This window comes from Tupaia chinensis, unplaced genomic scaffold (genome assembly GCF_000334495.1).
Source record: "Tupaia chinensis unplaced genomic scaffold, TupChi_1.0 Scaffold000182_1, whole genome shotgun sequence".
Taxonomy (NCBI): domain Eukaryota; kingdom Metazoa; phylum Chordata; class Mammalia; order Scandentia; family Tupaiidae; genus Tupaia; species Tupaia belangeri.
The window spans coordinates 2,112,034-2,131,164 of record NW_006159657.1 but is presented as its reverse complement, the minus strand read 5'-3'; the positions used below and the strand labels follow the sequence as shown (position 1 = coordinate 2,131,164).

The following is a 19,131-nucleotide window of genomic DNA, read 5'->3' as shown; positions in this document are numbered from 1 at the left end:
CCTGACTGTCCGGCACGAGAGCGTGGTGGAGTGAACTGTGATGCACGCTCACTTCACCACTGCAAGGAGGACTGAGGCCCTCTGTGAGCTGGCATGGAGAGATGTCCGCCAATAATGCTAAGTGGAAAGGGCAGGGTGCCAGAGAGCACGTGTAGTTCTGTGTGTGAGAAGGAAAGAAATAAAAAAAAAACACAAACACACACTCAACCACACCACTGCTGCTCATTTTTATGAGAAGAAACACATCAAAGATACTCCAGAAAACAATGAAGCTGGTTATCCACTAGAGGTGAGGGAATAAGAGGAAGGGACATGGGAGGGATGTGGAAGGAAGAGATGCTTCTTTTTTATTATTATTTTAATCTGCTTTAGGGTGTGTGCACTTGCCAGACAGAGAGAGAGGAAAGTGAGAAATCATCCCCCAGGGGGGATGGTCACACTGCAACCCCTTCTCGTACATTCTCCTCTTGAGATTTTAGACACACAAGCATACATACATGCCCGGTGTGTTTCTTTTATGGGTTTTTAAGAGAACTTTTTTGCTATAGGGCACGTGTGGTCGCTGGAGAGACAAAGAGACAGAAAGCGAGAATCCACCCTCTGGGAGGATGGCCATGCTGCAATCCCTTCTCCTCTACTCTTCTCTTGGGATCTGGCATGAGTTTGAAGCTGCCTGGTCTAGGATTCAAACCATGGTGAGTCACATGTGGGAGTCCAGCGATGTAAACATTATGCCATCTGCTGGTTCCAACCTGGTGTGTTTTTCAAGTCACTGGGTCTGACTTTGAACCATGCAGTTGCCATGTGGGATCCAGTGCCTTAACCTCCACACAACCAGCTGTCTACTACCCAGACACTTCTTTGAACGTACCTTTCTGCACAGTTTTGAGAGCTAATATCCCACGTACTTAAAAAAGGAAATGAAATCAATAAGAACAGTAAGGAGGGGGAGACCTCAATTTATTTACAATGAATACCAAGCCAACCCTGAAGAGGTTGGAAAGGAAGGAAGGATGCATAAACTGATCCAAGTAGTTGGTGAAGCTGCTACTTGCCCAGATACCCTCAGTGTGGGGACGGGTAAAGTACGGGGGTGGGGTGGCAGAGGGCAAGAATAACAAATCCAGAACTCTTCATTCGTCCCGACACTAACCAACTCTAGGCGAAGCAACGCTGAAACCTTCTCAGCCGTACTGCAGGACTGAGGGGGTCAGTGTGCGGATGCTGTGAGGCGCCGGGGCACTGCCGGAGGAGACGAGACGACGCGTGGGGGATGGGTGCACCGGAGGGAGCTCCTGGAATGGACTGTAACTGGAGGAGCTGGTATGAACACGATTTCTAAAACATGTACATGTATGTTCATACGTGCAAAGGGACTTCAAAGTTTATGAGAAAATGGACTTAAAGTAGGAGTTTATATTGGTGCAACATACTTTGAAATCCATGCACTTTTCCTAGTACGCATTTTTTCATAACGTTTTGAAGCTAGCTCATATAAACGCGCACTTTCTGTGTACATGTGCATTTACTTCCCAGCTGTCCACTGAAAGGACCAAAAAGCAAAAACGTCCCAGTAACAGTGAGGGTGCCTGGTCCCCAAATCTTGGTCACTAGTTACTCACTGAGAGGATGCTGGGCTTTCCAGAGAAATGGCTCATTCCGGGGACGGGCACAGCAGGCATGAGATGAACAAACGGTATCACATTAGTCAGAATGTGTAAGGATCTGCTTGAAAAACAGGGCGGCTCACCACGAGGACATAGCAGCCAGTGTGAGAGGGTTCCCCTAGGCCGGCTCTGACACAACGTGCGATCGGAACAGTTAAAACCAGTGTTAAATACAAACCAGCGAAAAACTGGAATCTGTGGATCCATGCCAATAAGAAACAGACAAGTAAATGAGAAGAAGAGAGGGATCTTGCTTATGGTAAAATGCTGAGGGCAGACTTTTTTCTTTTTTAAAAATAATTATTTACTTAATTATTGTTATTATTTCTTTAATTTGTTACAGGGCACACTCACCCACCAGAGAGAGACAGAGAAGGAAAAAAAGCAAGCTACCAGGTCTGGGACTTGAACCACGGTCAGCCACGTGAGAGTCCAGCGAAGGCCCACTTTTCAACATGGAGAGGGTGCTAACATTGGAAAACCATCACTTCACGACCACCGTGGTAAAAAGTGGATGACGTGAGAACCACTAATGGATGTAAAATCTGAAGGGGAACTTGAAGGAGGTGCGCGGTATCTCAAAGCGTGTTATTTCAGCGTGTCATTTCAGCGTGTCTCACAGAGACTGCCTATTACTTGCAAAGCAAAGAGGAATGAACGAGACGGTGGAGAAACTGGAATACCTTAACCACGTGGCCCAGGGGCTCAAAGGAGACCACGTGCCTCCAACAGGACTCATTAGAAGGACTTGACATCACCTGCCGCCATATTCCTGCAGAGAATACAGCCCCGCTGTCTGATCACAAGGGTGCATGGGTCAGACCAAATGAGAACAAAGGACGAGGCTCTGTGTCCCTCAGACAAGTCAACGCTGTGAAAGAAAGCGTGGCCATGTCCCAGGGTAAGGTGGTCAGAGGCACAATGCGTAAAGGTGCTGCCTGGTCCTGGACCGGGTCTCGTACTGCAGGGAACAGAGGACAGTGTGATGGCTGGAGCAGGGACAGTAGGGACATGCTATGAAGCAGACAGCTGTGCTGTGCTCTGGAAGGAGGAACAAGGACACCCCGTCCTCAGCAAAGGTATGCTGAAGCTTTCGGACGTGATCAAGTGACAGGATAGATGTAAGCTTCTCCAGAAAAGTGTGTGGGGCATGTGTGCAGAGAGAGAAAACACAAATAGGAAAGCAAACGGAGAAAAATGTGAAAAGGCAAAACGGGCCCTCCTGGCAGCACAGCAGTTAACCCCTGAGCACAGGGCGCTGGATACACGTGGCCGGTCACAGTTGGAGTTCTACCCTGGTGCTTAAAAAAACAACAGTAATGTTAGCCAAAAGGTGGACACAACCCTAGTGTTTGGCAACAGAGGAATGGATTGTAAAAAGTATGATCATGGAGCCGGCAGGTGGTGTGGTGGGTTAAGGCACTGGACTCCCACAGGGCCAACCGTGGTCTGAGTCCCGGTCCTGGTGGCTTGCTTTCTCACTTTCTCTCTCTCACTCTGTCCCTCTCTGGTCAAATTAAAATTAATTAAATAAATAAGTTGAATAAAATAATTCTTTTGGGACCAGCAGTTAGCATAATGGCTATGTCGCTGGACTCCCACGTAGTGAACTGCGGTTAGAGTCCCAGACCCGGTGGCTTAAAACTCACGCCGGGCGCGTGTGCGTGCGTGCCCAAGATCCCGAGAGGAGAATGGAGGAGAAGGGATTGCGGCGTGGCCATCCCCCCAGGTGGTGATTTCTCGCTTTCTGTCTCTATGTCTCTCTCTGTCTGTCTGGCGAGCGCATATACCCTATAGCAAAAACCTTTCCAAAATAAATAAATAAATAAATAAAATAAATAAAAGGCAAATCTGGCACGTGCTACGATGTGGATGAACCCTGACGACAGTACGCTAAGTACAGGCACATGGAGGAAGCTCCCGCTTAAAGAAGGCTCCTGGAGTAATCAAATCCATAAAGACAAGAAAGCGAAAGATGGCTGCCAAGGGACGGGGCAAATATGGACTCGTTTAACAGAGAATTCAGGTTTTGTAAAATAGAGAGTTCTGAAGACGACGGTAGTGATGGTTGCACAGTAACGTGAATATACTTATCACCACTGAACGGTGCACTTAAGGTAGTTAAGAGGGCGAATTTGTGATACGGGCATTTTACCACTAAGGAAGGGCAGCAATGGAGCCCCTCTCTCCACTTGTCCAGGCTGTGACTGCTGTGTGGAGGTGGGGCAGGCCAGGAGAGGCCTGAGGACCCCGGCCCCAGTGACAGCAACTTCTGCCTCTTGCTGTGACAACTCTGGCCCAATCCTTGTGCTTCCCCCATATTCTGACACACTGATTTTTCAAATGACAGCAGTAATTTATCAACCGCCTGGGATGATATACATTCTAATCTGATCAACATGTGGTAAATGAAGCGCTTTTCGGGGAAATGGCAGGCATGACCTCCCAATAGCCTTTGACTTCACAAATTCAAAGATTTTCTCAGCTGCCCTCTGTGTTCTGAATTCCAGCAATCACAGAAAGGACAGACAATCAGGAGAGGGGAGGAGAGAATAAGAGAGCCTTCCAGAAGAGGTTAGAGGGGAACGAAGAAGCCTCACTGGTTAGGGGGGACAAAGACATCTCACTGGTAAGGGGGAGGGCAAAGAGGCTCACTGGTTAGGAGGAAGGGACAAAGAGCCCTCGCTGGTTAGGGGGGCAAAGAGGCGTCACTGGTTGTGGAGGGCAAAGAGGACTCACTGGTTACCCAGGAAATAAAGGAAGGACCTCGTGCTACTGGTTGGCTTTGGAACAAAATTTCAAGATGCAAACAGACCCGGCAACAACAGCACAGCAGCGGGTGTGCAGAGTCCTGTGTGGGGGGTGGTGGCGGGGTGGGGGGTGGCTCTTCCTTTGCTTTTTACCATCTCATCATCTGCAGATTGGATTAGAATGGTTTTCTGGGAAGTCGCTCTTCACAGGATTTGCCCTAATTCACCTTCAACCCTCCTCCTCCTAGTTGAAGGGCTGGCAGTCCCACACCCTTCTACCAATGCCGGCCTGCTGACCCTCCTCCTCTCTTCCACTATTCCACACACTCACACACTCACCCACTCACTCACACACACACACTAGTTATAGAAAATAACAGAGAAACAGCTCCTTGGAAACTCCTTGAGGTGCTCAAGCACAAAGTTCATGTAACCAAGGTCAAAAACCCCTTCAAGGGACCAGCAGTTGGTGTAATGGCTATGTCACTGGACTCCCATGTAGTGGACCGCAGTTTGAATCCCGGACCTGGTGGCTTAAACTCATGCCAGGCGCATGTGCGTGCGTGTCCAAGATTCTGAGAGGACAAGGCAGGAGAAGGGATTGCGACGTGGCCATCCCCCCCCGGGGGGGGGGGTGGTTTTTGGCTTTTTGTCTCTCTGTCTCTCTCTGTCTGGTGAGCGCACTGGTGAGTGCACACACCCTATAGTAAAAACCTCTTAAAAAAAAAAAATAAAACAAACAAACAAAAACCCTTCAAGCCCCTCACTGGAAGTGAGCTCCTACTCAGTGCTCCCGTGTCATGCGCTAACTGAAACCCTGATGCTCCCATTGCGCCAAACTGAGGGCTGGGGATTATGAACCCCCTCCATCGGTGGAGAAGCACAGAGAGGGTGAAAACTTGCCCAGCATCACACAGCTGAACGGGAGCGGGACTGGGATACAGACAGACCCCCACCTCTCCGATTCCCTCCAATCAGAACATGGCCAGGCCTGGGGTTGGCTTGGCTTTGCATGAGGAGCTGGAAATGAGGCCACTTCATTTCAGTAGAGACCTGAGCGGGGAGAAGCAATGCTGGGGTTCTAAACGCAGGGCTACCCCTCAATTCCCAACTGACCCCGCAGGTTGAGTCGGTCCTGTTGCCTTTATTCTGTGCCTTTCCTGGAATTCTACAAAAAGGGCAGGCTTTGAAGGTCAAGCTGTGCAATTAACGCCTACTTTTTCCATAGGTGAAAAACAGAAGCCAAGTCTGATTTTCAAACACGTCTTGTCACAATCCGCTTATTAAGTTATTGCTTTAAGTGACTCCCCAAAGAGACGACTGCCCTTGCAGACTGAAGGGCGAGCTAGAAAGCAGCGTGTGCCCTGGGCTGCCTGGCTCCCTGGGCTCTGGGACGCTCACGTCTCTCTTCTTCCTTTCGCTGCACTTTCCGCAAACTTAGGGCCCTGTGATTTCTTGGTTTCAGGATGAGTCGCCCAGTACTTGGGACCTGAGGCGCAGTGAATTTCCTTGCAAACTGGGGATGGGAGTGGATGGGTCAGGGGTGCACATTCATTTCAAACAACTTCCTCGTCTAGGCTGAAATGTGGAGGAGGTGTGAATTTTGGGTGCTGCATTTGTACAAAATCACTTTAAGGCCACATTCAAATCAGGTCATGGCAGAACGGTACCTCGTGACCACATGCCTTTCTTACTCCTGTGTTTTACCCCATCTTTAAAATTAAGACATAAAAAATTCACAACTAAAATGGAGTGGCAGGATATGGCGGGGGGGGGGGGGGGGGGGGGCATCTCGTTACTAGGATCACCCATGTGTTTGTGTGTCTGTCACACACAGGCTGTCAACAAGCCTCTAGACTTGGGGCCAATGGAAGCAGCTTGCTAGAGAAGAAAAAGGAGCCACATGTCCACCTCAAAACAGGAAGGGGGAAGGTGGCCCAGAGATTGGGAGTACCCAGAACTACAGCGTCTTTCTGGGGGACAATTAGCTGTCTCTGCTGGCCCAGCACCCATGCCCCCTGCTTCAGATAAACACACCTTGGTTTTTACTGAGGAGCCACTCTAGTCAAGACACATCACCCAGGCCTGGCTGTAGACCCAGAACATTCTTGAAGGGAATGGGCCCAAGACAGGCCCATTGTACCAACAAACAATGGCCCAGCTGGGAAGGGACAGACCTCTCGCCACTCGGTGGCTGTGGAAGCAGGATGTGAGCCTAGAGCCTCCAGTCATCGTCTCTGCACTGCGCCCTGCCTGCCCACGCCTCCCCTCATCCAACACGGCGTTCCAAACAAGTATCTGAAACTGGGAGGTTCAAAAAGCAGAGTCTATGCAGTTCACAGTTTAGAGGTCCAAGGTACGGGGCACCCTCTGCTGAGGCTACAGTGCGGCAGAGGGCTGGACCGTGAGCAGAGCGGTTGCCCTCAACTTCTGCCTGTTCCAGGCTCCTTTCCGCTCTGACACACCCACCAGCACTCAATCACAGGAACCCTGTCCTCCTGCCCTTATTGCACCCAAAGGCCCCCACCCTGGGACATCATGAAGGGATTAAGTTTCCACTTAACACCTTTAAACCAACCAAGTCCCAACACATGAGTTCTAGGGGAGACATCCAAATTGCAACAGTCCCAGAAATATAAACAATAAGTGCTCTTTTTGCTTAAGCTGGTCTGAGTTAGATTTCTAAATCTTCCAACCACAACGGTCCCAGTGTATCTTCATGTAAAAAAAAAAAAAGTCGTTAAATAAATTATACCGAAATTTCCAGTTAGAGACAATGAGTTCCAGAGCTTAAGGAGACTGTATAAGGCACATAGTAAATCTTGACACCAAGACAGGGCCATGAGGCAGATCTCTCCCCTCACAGGGACCTCCCCCAGGCTACGCTCCCCTCTGGTTTATGACATGAATGAGAAACGGCCCAATGCCCTTCTGAGTCACAGGAATGAATACCCAAACACAGACGCAGTCTAAGGACAGAATACCCACCAACTGCCCCTTCAAATGGGAGGAAAACCAAGAGATCACATAGATGACTCAGACAGCTCTAGAATACAACTGCTGCCCAGCAGGATGGGTCTGAGAAAGCTGCATCTAGTTATGGTGAGCTGCGTGGGAAGATAGCCGGCCCATCATCTTCCAATTTTGGAATGACTAACGTATTCAAGAAATTAGGAAGGCACGGAAATTGCCCAGGGAGGTTGCTGAGAGCCATGCTTGACTGAGTTCTGAATTCAACACCCAACTGTCCAAGCAAAGCGTCCAGGGAAATTCCTGGGTCCTACTTGGTACGATTAGGTCAAGAAACTACCCAGAAAATACTTTTGGAGGCTGGTAAGAATTCCTCCCTTCGCTCCCTGTCCAGGGAGCCCCTACTCCAACCAAGGAGCTAGAGCTGGAACAGCAGCCTTGCTCCACTGGCCTGCAGCCCTGTGTACTAGGACTGGGCCACCAGTGACGGACTAGACTGTGCTTTCGGGGCCAGACCTGCCCTGTCCACACCAGCGTTAGTCACAGCCAAGGCCTGGGTGGAGAGCATACTGGAAGGACTGATATGAAGGCAGTGAGGACACAGTGTACCAAGTGAGGTGAGGATGTCCGTTCTACCTCTAGAGCAGCTAGCTACGCCTAGGACTTAAGCAGACGATCTTCTTCTGAGTTAATGGAAAAAATACAAATTAAAATGACCCATATAAGCAACTGAGCATGGCTTACCTCATATCTGTCTCTCATCTCCCCACCAGAATGATACTTGTTGGCAAAGGTTTCCCAGGTCAAACAAGAGTTCCTAAACCAAAATGCTCAGTGCGCACTTTGGTTCTTTGGTTTATTTTTGTTTGTTTGCTTTTGTGGTTTTAAAAATTATTTATTTTTATTATTTTTAAAATTTGCTACAGGACACACGTGATAGCCAGATAGACAGGGGTGGCGGTGGAGGGAGAGTGAGAAAGCAAGCCACCGAGTCTGGGACTCAAACCTTGGTTGACCATGTGGGAATCCAGCACCTTAACCATCACATCACCTGCTGGCCCTCAGTGCACACGCTGAACAGAAATAACAGCATGCTGGAGGCCTCAGCCTTGCGAAGGGGTCCAGGTGGCACCAGAGAGACACGTGGGTTACACTCACTGAAATATGACCATAGCATTCCCAGATACACATGACGACTGCCAAGAACATAACGGGATATGGGGATGGGGATGGGGCTGGAGCATGTTCTGGCCGCAAATCTGCAGGCAATTCCCAGAGGCGAATGACTGAGTTCCCAGCCACTATTCAGTGGCAGGGTCTTTTTTTAGCTTCAGAGGCTTTGGGCTGGAGACTTGCATGGGCCCTTGCAGATGGGGTGGGGAGAGATGGTTTCAGGGCAGCCACTGTGTGCCTAAGAGAAAGGCTCACAGGAAGTGTCCCCCACACCCCCAGAAGACCACAACTGGGCTGCCTACTGAGGACAGGTGTTTGTCCCAAGAGGTGCCCAAACAAAGCCCCTGCCCATTTCCCCCAAGCACCAAGCTTCCCAACCCAGGGCCACAGCCAGAGACACCATCCACGTGGCTATGAGCCTCGCCCAAGAACAAGCAACTGGACCGTTCAAGTTTGCTTACTAGAGCAAATGCTCTCCAGTTCAAGAATGCTTTAGCATAAGTGAGAGGGAGGTGAAAGAGCTCTACATTCCCAACCAGGGCAAGAAGAGGGCTGCACGAGCACACCTCACTCTACACGGACAAGACTTTGCAAAACTCTTTTTTTTTTTTAATGTGAGAAATCATCTCCCGGGGGAGGAGGCTTGACCACGTCACTATCTCTTCTCCACTCTCCTCTTGGGATTTTAGGCATGCACACACTCACATGGTGTGTTTTAAGTCACCGGGTCCAGGACTCGAACTGCAGTGAGCCATGTGGGAATCCAGCGACATGACCATTATGCCATCTGCTGGTCCCTGAAAAGCTCTTAGGTAGGAATCTAGAGTATTATATTTGATTCCAATTAAAAACCCCTCTATTAAAGCCTGCAATTTCATTAAACACAGGCCACCCTTCCCTCCCAGCGTGCTGGAAATAATTACTTTTGTCACAAATAATCATCCCGGTCACCAAGAACGACAGCGGCAGCGTATGCCAAAGATGACGGCACAGTGACTGTCATGACAGCAACAGACGGTATTTAAGAGGGGCCAGTGTTCTGAGCAAACGCATCACCCATTAGCTCATTTAGATTTTATAGGAACACCACAAAGTAGATGTTACTTGTTACCCTCTTTTTACAGGTAAGGAAACCATGGCACGCGGTTAGCAGTGAAAACCTCGCCCCAGGTCAACCGTCCAATGAGGGCAGGACTTGGACTGGACCTGCGTGTGACACACAGTCTGCGGCTGCCTTGGGATGGCTGGACCGTGAAGAAGGAGGTGTGCTAGTGTCAGGGGTGAACAGAAGCACCCATGGGGCACACGGAGAGCGGGCAAGGGAGGAGCAGATGCAGAAGGCTCGCTCGTGGGCTGGCGGCGTGGGCAGGGCGCTGTTCTCGGGTACACTCACCTTCACTCTCCCCGCTCGTCTTGATGCCTTTGAGACCACCCTCGGTACCTTTAGCCCTCTCGGGGTCTTCCTGGGCATCTTCGGCAGGCCCTTTCTCCTCATCCTCTTCCTCCCCGACGTTTTTGTAGTTGGGTCTCTTTTGCACCCGCCGCTTGCCCTTGTGTTTGTTCATCTCAAGGGACCGCTCAAGCGTTTCAGTGGGTTTAATGAAGCACCGGATGCTGGGCTTGGCCTAGGAATGCCAAAGGCGTTGACAGATAAATTTCAATGGTGGAATCTCACCAGATGTTATCAGCTGCTGGAGAGTTTCTTCCCTAGGAAATTATTTCCAAAACAACAAATGCTACCGCCTGGTTTAGTATTACAACTATCATTAACAGCATCATTATAGGAGTCAGCAAGTGGTGTGGTGGTTAAGCTGTTGGATTCCCAAATGGCCAACCACAGTTTGAGTCTCAGACCTGGATGGCTTGCTTTCTCTTTCCTCTCTGTCTCTCTCTGTCGAGTGCACGTGCCCTATAGCAAATTTAAAAATAATAATAATAATAATAAATATTGGGTCATGGGAGAAGTCATGATGCATTTTTTGCATAGAAAAACGTATCTTGACTTTGCCAATGACCCAATACATTAAAAAAAAAAAAAGACAAAAAAAAGACATCAATATGATTAATCAAAACAGTGGCTACCATCTATTGCCACTGTCCTGAGTCAGAAATGCCACACTGTCCATTCCAGTTCTGGGCTTCTCAAATGTCAGTTGTTTACATAAGAAAAGCACTCTGGGAAGCAACAGTTGGAGTAACGGCTATGTTGCTGGACTCCCATGTAGTCTACCGTGGTTTGAGTCCCAGACCTGGTGGCTTAAACTCACACCGGGCGCATGTGCATGCATGCATACCCAAGATCTGGAGAGGAGAATGGAGGAGAAGGGATTGAGGCGTGGCCAGCCCCCCAGGAGGTGATTTCTCACTTTCTGTCTCTATGTCTCTCTCTGTCATTCTGGCGAGCACACGCGCCCTATAGCAAAAAAAAAAAAAGAAAAGAAAAGAAAAGCACTTCTGTTTCACATTTTAGTGGCAGATCCTTCATGCCAGATGCTTGTTCTAAGGGCTCTGACTATACTGTCTCACTTAAACTTGACAGTAACCCCATGAGATAGCACTGTGTTATCTTCGTTGTAGAATGGAATGAATAAACTGAACCTCAGAGACACTTCTCGAGGTCATACAGCAGGAGGTGGCAGAGCTGGGACTCAAACCACACTCTATTAACTTTTAACTTAACTAAAAGTTAATTCTAAAAGGAACCGCACAGGGTACTTTAAAAGTTCATGGAAAATATTATTAACGTACAAGTTTATTTTGGTGCAAAATTTTTTTGAAAATCACACATTGTTTGCTTTTTTAAGAGACATGTCTAGGGACTAGCAGATGGCAAATGGTTACATCGCTGGACTCCCACGTGGGTGACCGTGGTTTGAGTCCCAGATCCAGAGGCTTGAAACTCACCCTGAGTGGATGTGCATGCATGCTCAAGATTCTGAAAGAACAGAGACAGGATTGTAGTGTGGCCATCCCCGGCGGGGGGGGGGGGGGGGGAGGTGATTTCTCGCTTTCTGTCTCTCTGTTTCTCTCTTTCTGGTGAGCGCATGCTCCCTATAACAAAAATCTCTCTCTAAAAAAAAAAAAAAAAGGAGAGAGAGACAGATCTTACTATATTGCCCAGGCTGGCCTCAAACTCCCAGCCCCCTGCCTGAGCCTCCCAAGTAATCAAAACTACAGGCCCGTGCCACCACGCCAATGCATAGCTTTTTCCCCCTAGTATGCATTTGTGTGAACTTTCCAGAGATCCTGTCCTTATCATTACAGGAACTAGAACACCACCAGCTGCCTTACTATGGTAAAAATAAATCACAGAAAAGTACAAGCACGTTGTACTGTGTGTAGTCAAATGCTGGCTGACTTCAGCAGGGGCGTCTGGGAAGTATCGGCCCTGAGTCAAGGATCAGTTCACTCCAAAGAAAGCAGCTTTTCCCTGGAAAGACCCATGTCACCTTTGCCTCGTGTCCCACACTGCTGATTCTCACTCCTTACGACAGTCACGGTATCTGGAATGATCAGTCACACTTTACGCAGAAGGAACAGAGGCTCAGAGAGGTTAAGTCACTTGCCCAGCATCACACAGCGACTGAGCTGAAGGTGTGCCCAACTTCGAAGCCAAGCTCTTCCTGAAATAACGGAGCTCGGGCACAGGCCCACGTTAGCATTCTTTCAGAGCGTATATATACAAATCAAGCAGGTCTAGGAAGGAATGGGGAAATACTGATTTGTTCGGGACAGGATTTTGATTAAAGTGTTTTTCTCTTTCCTGAGTCTGGATGATGTTCAGATATCATTTTGTCATTAAAAAAAAAAAAAAGTTTTAGAATAAACTTTTCCATTATCTTGATATGGACTATCCATCTTTTAAATTTACCCAACCACCACCAATTGTATTCTGGGGCTACCGTATGTTGCCAATAAGTGGAATGTACTCAAAAGAACACAGATTAATTTCAATTAAGCTCAAAACAAAACCCAATTTTAAAAGCTGAATTAGCATCCAAATCCAAACATTAATTTTTATTTACCTACTTTGGATTATTCAACCACAAAAATGACAGATAGATTGAGACGTGATTCTACCGCCCATCCAAGAAACCCAGGTAGCGCATCACAGACGCCAACCCTCAAAAGCTCAGGCGTGAGCTGAGCGTGCACTGTGGCAGCCGGACCCATCAGAGCCCACGTAGGACACTGTGCAGGAAGTGCAGGCCTGGACGCCCTCACCCTCCACTGAAGGGTCCGAACCCAGAAGTCCGGGCCCGGAGATGAAGTGACTCGCCCCTCCCATCACCAGTTACTCCCAGTGCATCTTAGAGCATGCCACTCAGCAATCAAGACCAGACAGAGGAAAACATCCCCTAAGCAGGAATTCCCATGGACGGGTGGAGAAAGCCCTCCCTCTGCTCTGGACAGACTCAGGTGTACAGAACCATGGGCAGAACTGAGGGCAATGAGCGCTCAGGCCAGCATGGTGCGAACCCCTGCCCCACTGACCCCTCCATAGGCTCCAGGCTGCTCTGCCCCTTAGGTGCCTTGTCTGAAACAGAGCAAGTCATTCTGGCCACAAAAACCCTGGTGATCAAGTTCTTTCAGGGCATGGCGAAACAGGAAGCATCTAACATATAGCTACCTTCATTTCCGTGCCAAAATAAATAAATAAATAAATAATAAACTGTAGGCTAGCCCATGGCATGGTAGTTAAAGCAGCTGAATCAGACATGGCTGGCTTCTTGGTTCGAATCCTGGACCCTGCGGCTTGAAAAACACGCAGGGTACATGTATTTGTGCGCCTGAGATCTTGAAAGGAGGGAGAAATGGAGAAGGGATTTCATTATGACCATCCCCCATGGGCGGGCACTTTCTCATCCTCCCTCCACGTCTCTCTATAGGGAGTGTACACACCTTGAAGCAAGTTAAAATAAATAAACCAGGGCCAACAGGTGGTGTGGTGATTAGGGCACTGGACTCTCACATGTCTAACTGTAGTTCGAGTCCCAGATCTGGTGGCTTTCTTTCTCACTTTCCCCCTCTCTGTCTCTCTCTGATGAGTATGCATGCCCTATAGCAAATAAAAAATAATAATAACAATAATGAATTAATTTAATTAAATAAATAATTCTTTTTTAAAAATGAGTAAATAAACCATAAGAATGAATTTTAAAACTTTCCAATGGGATCTGCTTTTCTCGATGATCAGGTGTTTGGGGAAGAAGGAGGGAAGGCACCCTTACTGGGGAAATTTCAAACCTTTAAAATGTAACTATCCAGTAAACAGCTGGAAATAACCTAAATGTCCATTGACAGGGGAGAGGTTAGGTAATTACAGCCCTCTGTCTATGGAGTGGGAAACCACGCAGACCTTAAAAAGCCCAAGGCCTTTTTATTCCTCAATGTGCTGGTGCAGAAATCGCCAGGAGAAAAAGGCAGAATGAGGTGCACAGACAGGTCGCGTCCAGGCAAAGCTTTTCCAAGGCTCCGCACACACACGCGAGGGGGAAGGGGTAAACACGACTTTTCTAGAGAGACGTGTAAGAATGTCTTACCATTTCGTCTCTGGCGAACACGCAGGGCAGCAGGATGGTGTGTACGCACACCCATACAAGCACACTTACAATTTCTCACTGCATACCTTTTCACTTCATTTGAAATTTCGAATTGTGCATATATGAACTTAAAAGAAAATTCAACAGGGATTATTTGAACACTGGGGTTATGGATTATTTTAGTTTCCTTTTTATACTTCTATGTATAAAAAAACTGAATCTTTTTTTCCTTAATACTAACAATATCAAAATATCACAGTTATCAGTCTAGCTGTGGGAGCTCAAGCAACGGGGCACCCAGCTCAAGGCTGGGGTCACACGGGAGGCCCGGGTTCCGATCCAGAACTAACCTGAGCAGGCCAGGAGCAGTGGCACACACCTCACTGAGAAGCTGAGGCAGAGGATCACAATGGCAAAAACCTGTCAGAAAGACCTGCCTCTCCCTTCGCCTCCTCCCATGCTAGCTCTTGCTCTCTCATTCCTTCTCTCTCTCTCTCTCACTCTCTCTCATAAAAACAAACAAACACATAAAAAAACAAACAAACAGAAAACAGAAAACAGCTATCATAGAGAAGCTGGCAGAAAGGACTTGGCTAGGAAATGGAGGCATAGTTTCATGAGTGTCCTCGCTACACCTTGCACAATCCTTCTGGCCGTCAACACCCCAGAAATCTTCGTGCTACACCAGACGGTCCAGGACATATGGGCTGAGGGCCCCCAAGAGACAGGCCCTGTCCACCTTCTCTCCACTGTTCTCGACTCTAAGCCATGTGCAGAGAGCAGGCTAGGGGTTCAACAGGCTGCTACCGGTGGACTCGGGGCTGCAGGAACAATGCCTGCACCACGCACTGCCTGAAGTGAAGGACAGAGGGATGGAAAAGAGAAGGAAATGGAGGGGGAAGAAAGAAAGGAAAAAAGGGCCTAATACGTCCAGGAGCCAAACTTAGCACAATTAAAGAACAAGCTCAGGACCAGCAGATGGTGTAATGGTTACGTTGCTGGACTCCCACATAGTCAACTGCGTTTGAGTCCTGGACCCAGAGGCTTCAAACTCGCTCCTGGTGCATGTGTGTGCGTGCATAAGATCCCAAGAGGAGAATGGAAGAGAAGGGACTGCGGCATGGCCAGCGCTGGGTTGATTTCTCACTCTTTTATTTATTTATTTTTTTGAGAGGTTTTTGCTCGCCAGAAAGAGAGAGAGAGACAGAAAGCGAGAAATCCCGCCCCCTCCCGCCCCATAGTGGATGGTCACCTCGCAATCCCTTCTGCTCCATTCTCTTCTTAGGATCTTGGGCATGCATGCACACGCATCCTGGCGTGAATTTGAGCCGCCAGGTCTGGGACTCGAACTGTGATCTACTCCATGGGAGTCCAGTGACATAGCCATTACGCTAACTGCTGGTCCTGATTTCTCATTTTCTGTCTATCTCTCTGTCTCTCTGGCAAGCATCCACGCCCTATAGCAAAAATCTCTCTCTAAAAAGAGAGCAAGCTCAACGAAACTAACCAAACATGGAAAAAGCCTATTTCAGAGTCAAAAATCAGAAGGTTTCTGGGTTCGTCTTATCCTAAATTACACAACACATGCCCCAGAGAAAAGTAGACCTGCGAACAGGTATTGGCTTCCCAAGTGCCACAGCTGCAGGCTTCACCAAGGGCTTATCTACCAGCTAAGGAGCCTCCTCGCTGACCGCAGGGGTTATGGCTGAGTGGGAAAAGCAGGAGGGCTGAGAGCTCTGTGGCTGAGCATTTGGGCAGGCTCCTGAGGTCAGGGCCAGCTGAAGGCTGGCAGTGGGATTTCAGGGGTGCCCAAGGGCCTAGCTACTCCATGAAGTGTTGCACCTGCTAATGAGCGAGGAGGCCTTCCACTAGCCTCAACTCCTCTAACACGAGACTTTGGTTCTCACTTGTTTGAAAGTCACTTTCTCTGGGGACAGTGACTCCCCAGAGGGCACATGCCTAAGGTCTTTCAGGGAAGGAGGGACCTGTGAGCAGGTCTGCAAGGGGTCAAGAGGGAGGATGGAAAGAAGCAAAGTCCAGGAGCCTGAGTAAAGTGAGGCACTTGGTGGATGTCCCAGGTGTCAGACGGAATGACTTCCCCGGGGTCTGGGTGCACCGGCTTAGAAAGACTCAGACACGGGCTGCACGTGAAAAAGCAAGTTGCAATTAATTAAGCAATCAAACAATGGTTTGCTTGTGGTTTTTAATAAACAACGACCTAGGGACCAGCAGTTGGCATAATGGCTATGTCGCTGGATTCCCACGTAGTCGACTGCGGTTCGTGTCCCGGACCCGGGGGGTAAAACTATGTGTGTGTGAGTGCGTGCCCAAGATCCTGAGAGGAGAATGGAGGAGAAGGGATTGCAGCGTGACCATCCCCCGGGGGGGTGATTTCTTGCTTTCTCTCTGTCTCTGTCTGTCTGGTGAGTGCACGAGCCCTATAGCAAAAAAACTCTCAAAAAAAAAAAATCCAACGACCTATAGAATTGAAACATGTACAACATGTAGCATGTACATCATGTGTTCCTGGGCTGGTAGACAGCTGCATGAAAATTGAAAGAGAAAGGTCTGGAAGGACACACAAACTGAAAACAACTGTGGTTCCTCTGAGGAAGACACTGAGGTTGGAGGAACTTTCACTTTCTACTCCCTCTGCTTCTGTATCATTCAGTTCTTTCACCCTGAGAAAGTACCAGCAGCACCATTGAAATGTAAAAAGTACCTCTGAAGACTGTAGTTAACTATAGCCATTGAACTATACATGAAAATGGTTAAGATGCTAAATTGTATGTTGTTCATTTGACCACAGTTTCTTTAAAGCAAAACTTAAAGAAGGCACCTTTAGGGGCTAGGCAGTGGTGCAGTAGCAACTGGACCAGAGAGGAAAGTCCTGGGCTCACATGCCAGAATCCTCCTGTGTCTGCCAGGCATGCACCTGCCCCTGATCTAGGCTGGCAAAGGCTAGGGATGGGCTACGGTACAAAGACCCTGGGCGTGTCTGTGTCTCTGTCCCCCGTCTCTCTCTCTCATGCAGGAAGTAGGTAACACGGGCTGCGGTACAAAGACCCTGGGGGTGTCTGTGTCTCTGTCCCCCTGTCTCTCTCTCTCATGCAGGAAGTAGGTAACAAAAAAACGCACCTTTCGATATCAGGATGGAGAGTCCTGGTGAGGAAGCACTGCCTACAGACTGAGGAGGAACTGTATGGGGACACAAAAAGTGCTTTCCGTTTTGGCCCAAATTACAAACAAATATTATCAGCCGAGAGTCTATACTTACACACTTTATTGCAATTCTGCTATCCCGCACCTTGAAATAAGTCTGCCTCAATAAATGCATGGCCACAATGCCCTCAATACAAGTCGGGAGCATATTAAACAGCCAGGGGACCCGAATTCACTGGAGTCACAGGAGGACCACTCGTTCACTGAGCACCAGCCAGCTTCCCAGAGCTGGGAAATGGCCAGGAAGCCACGGGGCCCACCTCCCAGGGCCCACAGTGCAGCCACACAGCAGGCAAGTTCTACCACACGCTGTGTGCTGCCCACCCAAAGGAGGGTGGGACTGAGCAAGGGAAGCACCAAGGAAGGGAAAACTGTGCCAGCACTGGAGGGCAGGGAAGCTTCTAGGGCTCCACAGAGGAGGAAGTGACCGATCTGTGTCTTGAAGGTCAGCAAGAGCTCACCAGGATACTTGGGACGAAGAGAAAAAGAGGAAGCCAGCTCAGAACTCAGGTGGGAGCCCACTGGTTAGGGAAGCCAGAAGAGGCCATCACCTTTTATTTGCTGAGGCCTGGGTCACCAGAAGCTGGGGTGCTTGGTGATGGTGGTGGTGCCCTGGGACACTACCATGTACTCGGTCAGCTCTTAGACAGCAGCAGACACTCAGCCCGCTGGACTTCTGGGAAGTTGGGTGGTCCCGGGCCACAGGGCAGCCTCCCCAGCCAGCTGTCAAGCACCCTTCCCAAGGGCATCCAAGCACATGGCCTGGAAGAGGCACCGGGGAGCCCATTTTGTGCCCTGCAGATGCAGTCCATTGAGTGGGTATCTTAGCACCTACTCAGTGGTGCAGGGGGCAGGGAGAAGGCAGTGGCTGGCAAATGACCAGCACAGGGCATGGGAGAGCACCAGACGGTCATCCAAGAAGAATCTTGATTGAGAGCAGAGAGCGAGACCACAGGGGCCAGGTCAGGGAAGGTGAGGTCACAACGTCCAGGTCCTGATCTGTGGGAGCTGCGAGGGCAACCACTTTTAGAAAACCCTTCTAGGCTCTTCTAGGTCTAGTCCCCTCACCTTTTGAGGAAACCACTGGAATCCTTCTGTTCAAACAGCTGGGCAGAGGGGTTTGAGAAATTAGAGAAAGGTTTACCCCTAAGAAAGGAGGCAGGCCATGCTGACTAACAAAATCACACGCAGCATTAGGGCAGCCCTGGGCCCAGATCTCAGACCTGTTATAGCCAACTCAAATAAGCCTGTTTCCCCATCTGTCAAACCCCAGCAATGGTAGATCAGCACCAGCCACCTGAGGGCTAACAGAAACCCTGTGTGCACAAATAAGGGAGTGGGCAGGGAGCTACACAGGGAGATGAACTTGCCCAAGGTCACCCGCTAGTGAGACAGAGGCGGGGTCTGAATCCGGGAGGTCTAGCTCCAGAGTCCACACGCATAATCGTCCTGCCACCTGGCTGCCATGCTCAGTCTCTTCCACTAACACGTGCCATGCCTCCTGACCCTGGGCCAACTATGGGCCAACCGCCCAAAGGATGCAGGGAAAGACTAAGCCATGCCCACCGCATTGCGCACAGCAGAGAAGGGGAGCCTGTGGGACGGAAGCTCAGTGACAATTTATGCATTGCTCAGTAGGTGGCCCTCTGACCCGACAATGACATGCATACACAATGTGTACTCATGAGACATTTTTTTCTCATGCACACTGAGACCAAAAGCCACAGGAGATGACAACAGATCACAGCGGCCCAGGTTTATACCAACAAAACCAACACACGGCAGCACGTAGTGGCTGGGCGAGGG

General features: G+C 49.2%; 1 protein-coding gene across 5 annotated transcripts in view; it reads right to left on the bottom strand.

The window, feature by feature from the left end:
• CLEC16A (C-type lectin domain containing 16A) overlaps positions 1-19,131 on the bottom strand; it is a 222,993-nt gene that overhangs the window by 147,928 nt on the left and 55,934 nt on the right. For all 5 annotated transcript variants that reach the window (XM_027771062.1, XM_027771064.1, XM_027771063.1 and 2 more), the window contains one exon: positions 9,954-10,185. In XM_027771062.1, the coding sequence (XP_027626863.1) occupies positions 9,954-10,185 (232 nt within the window). The remainder of the gene's footprint in view (positions 1-9,953; positions 10,186-19,131) is intronic.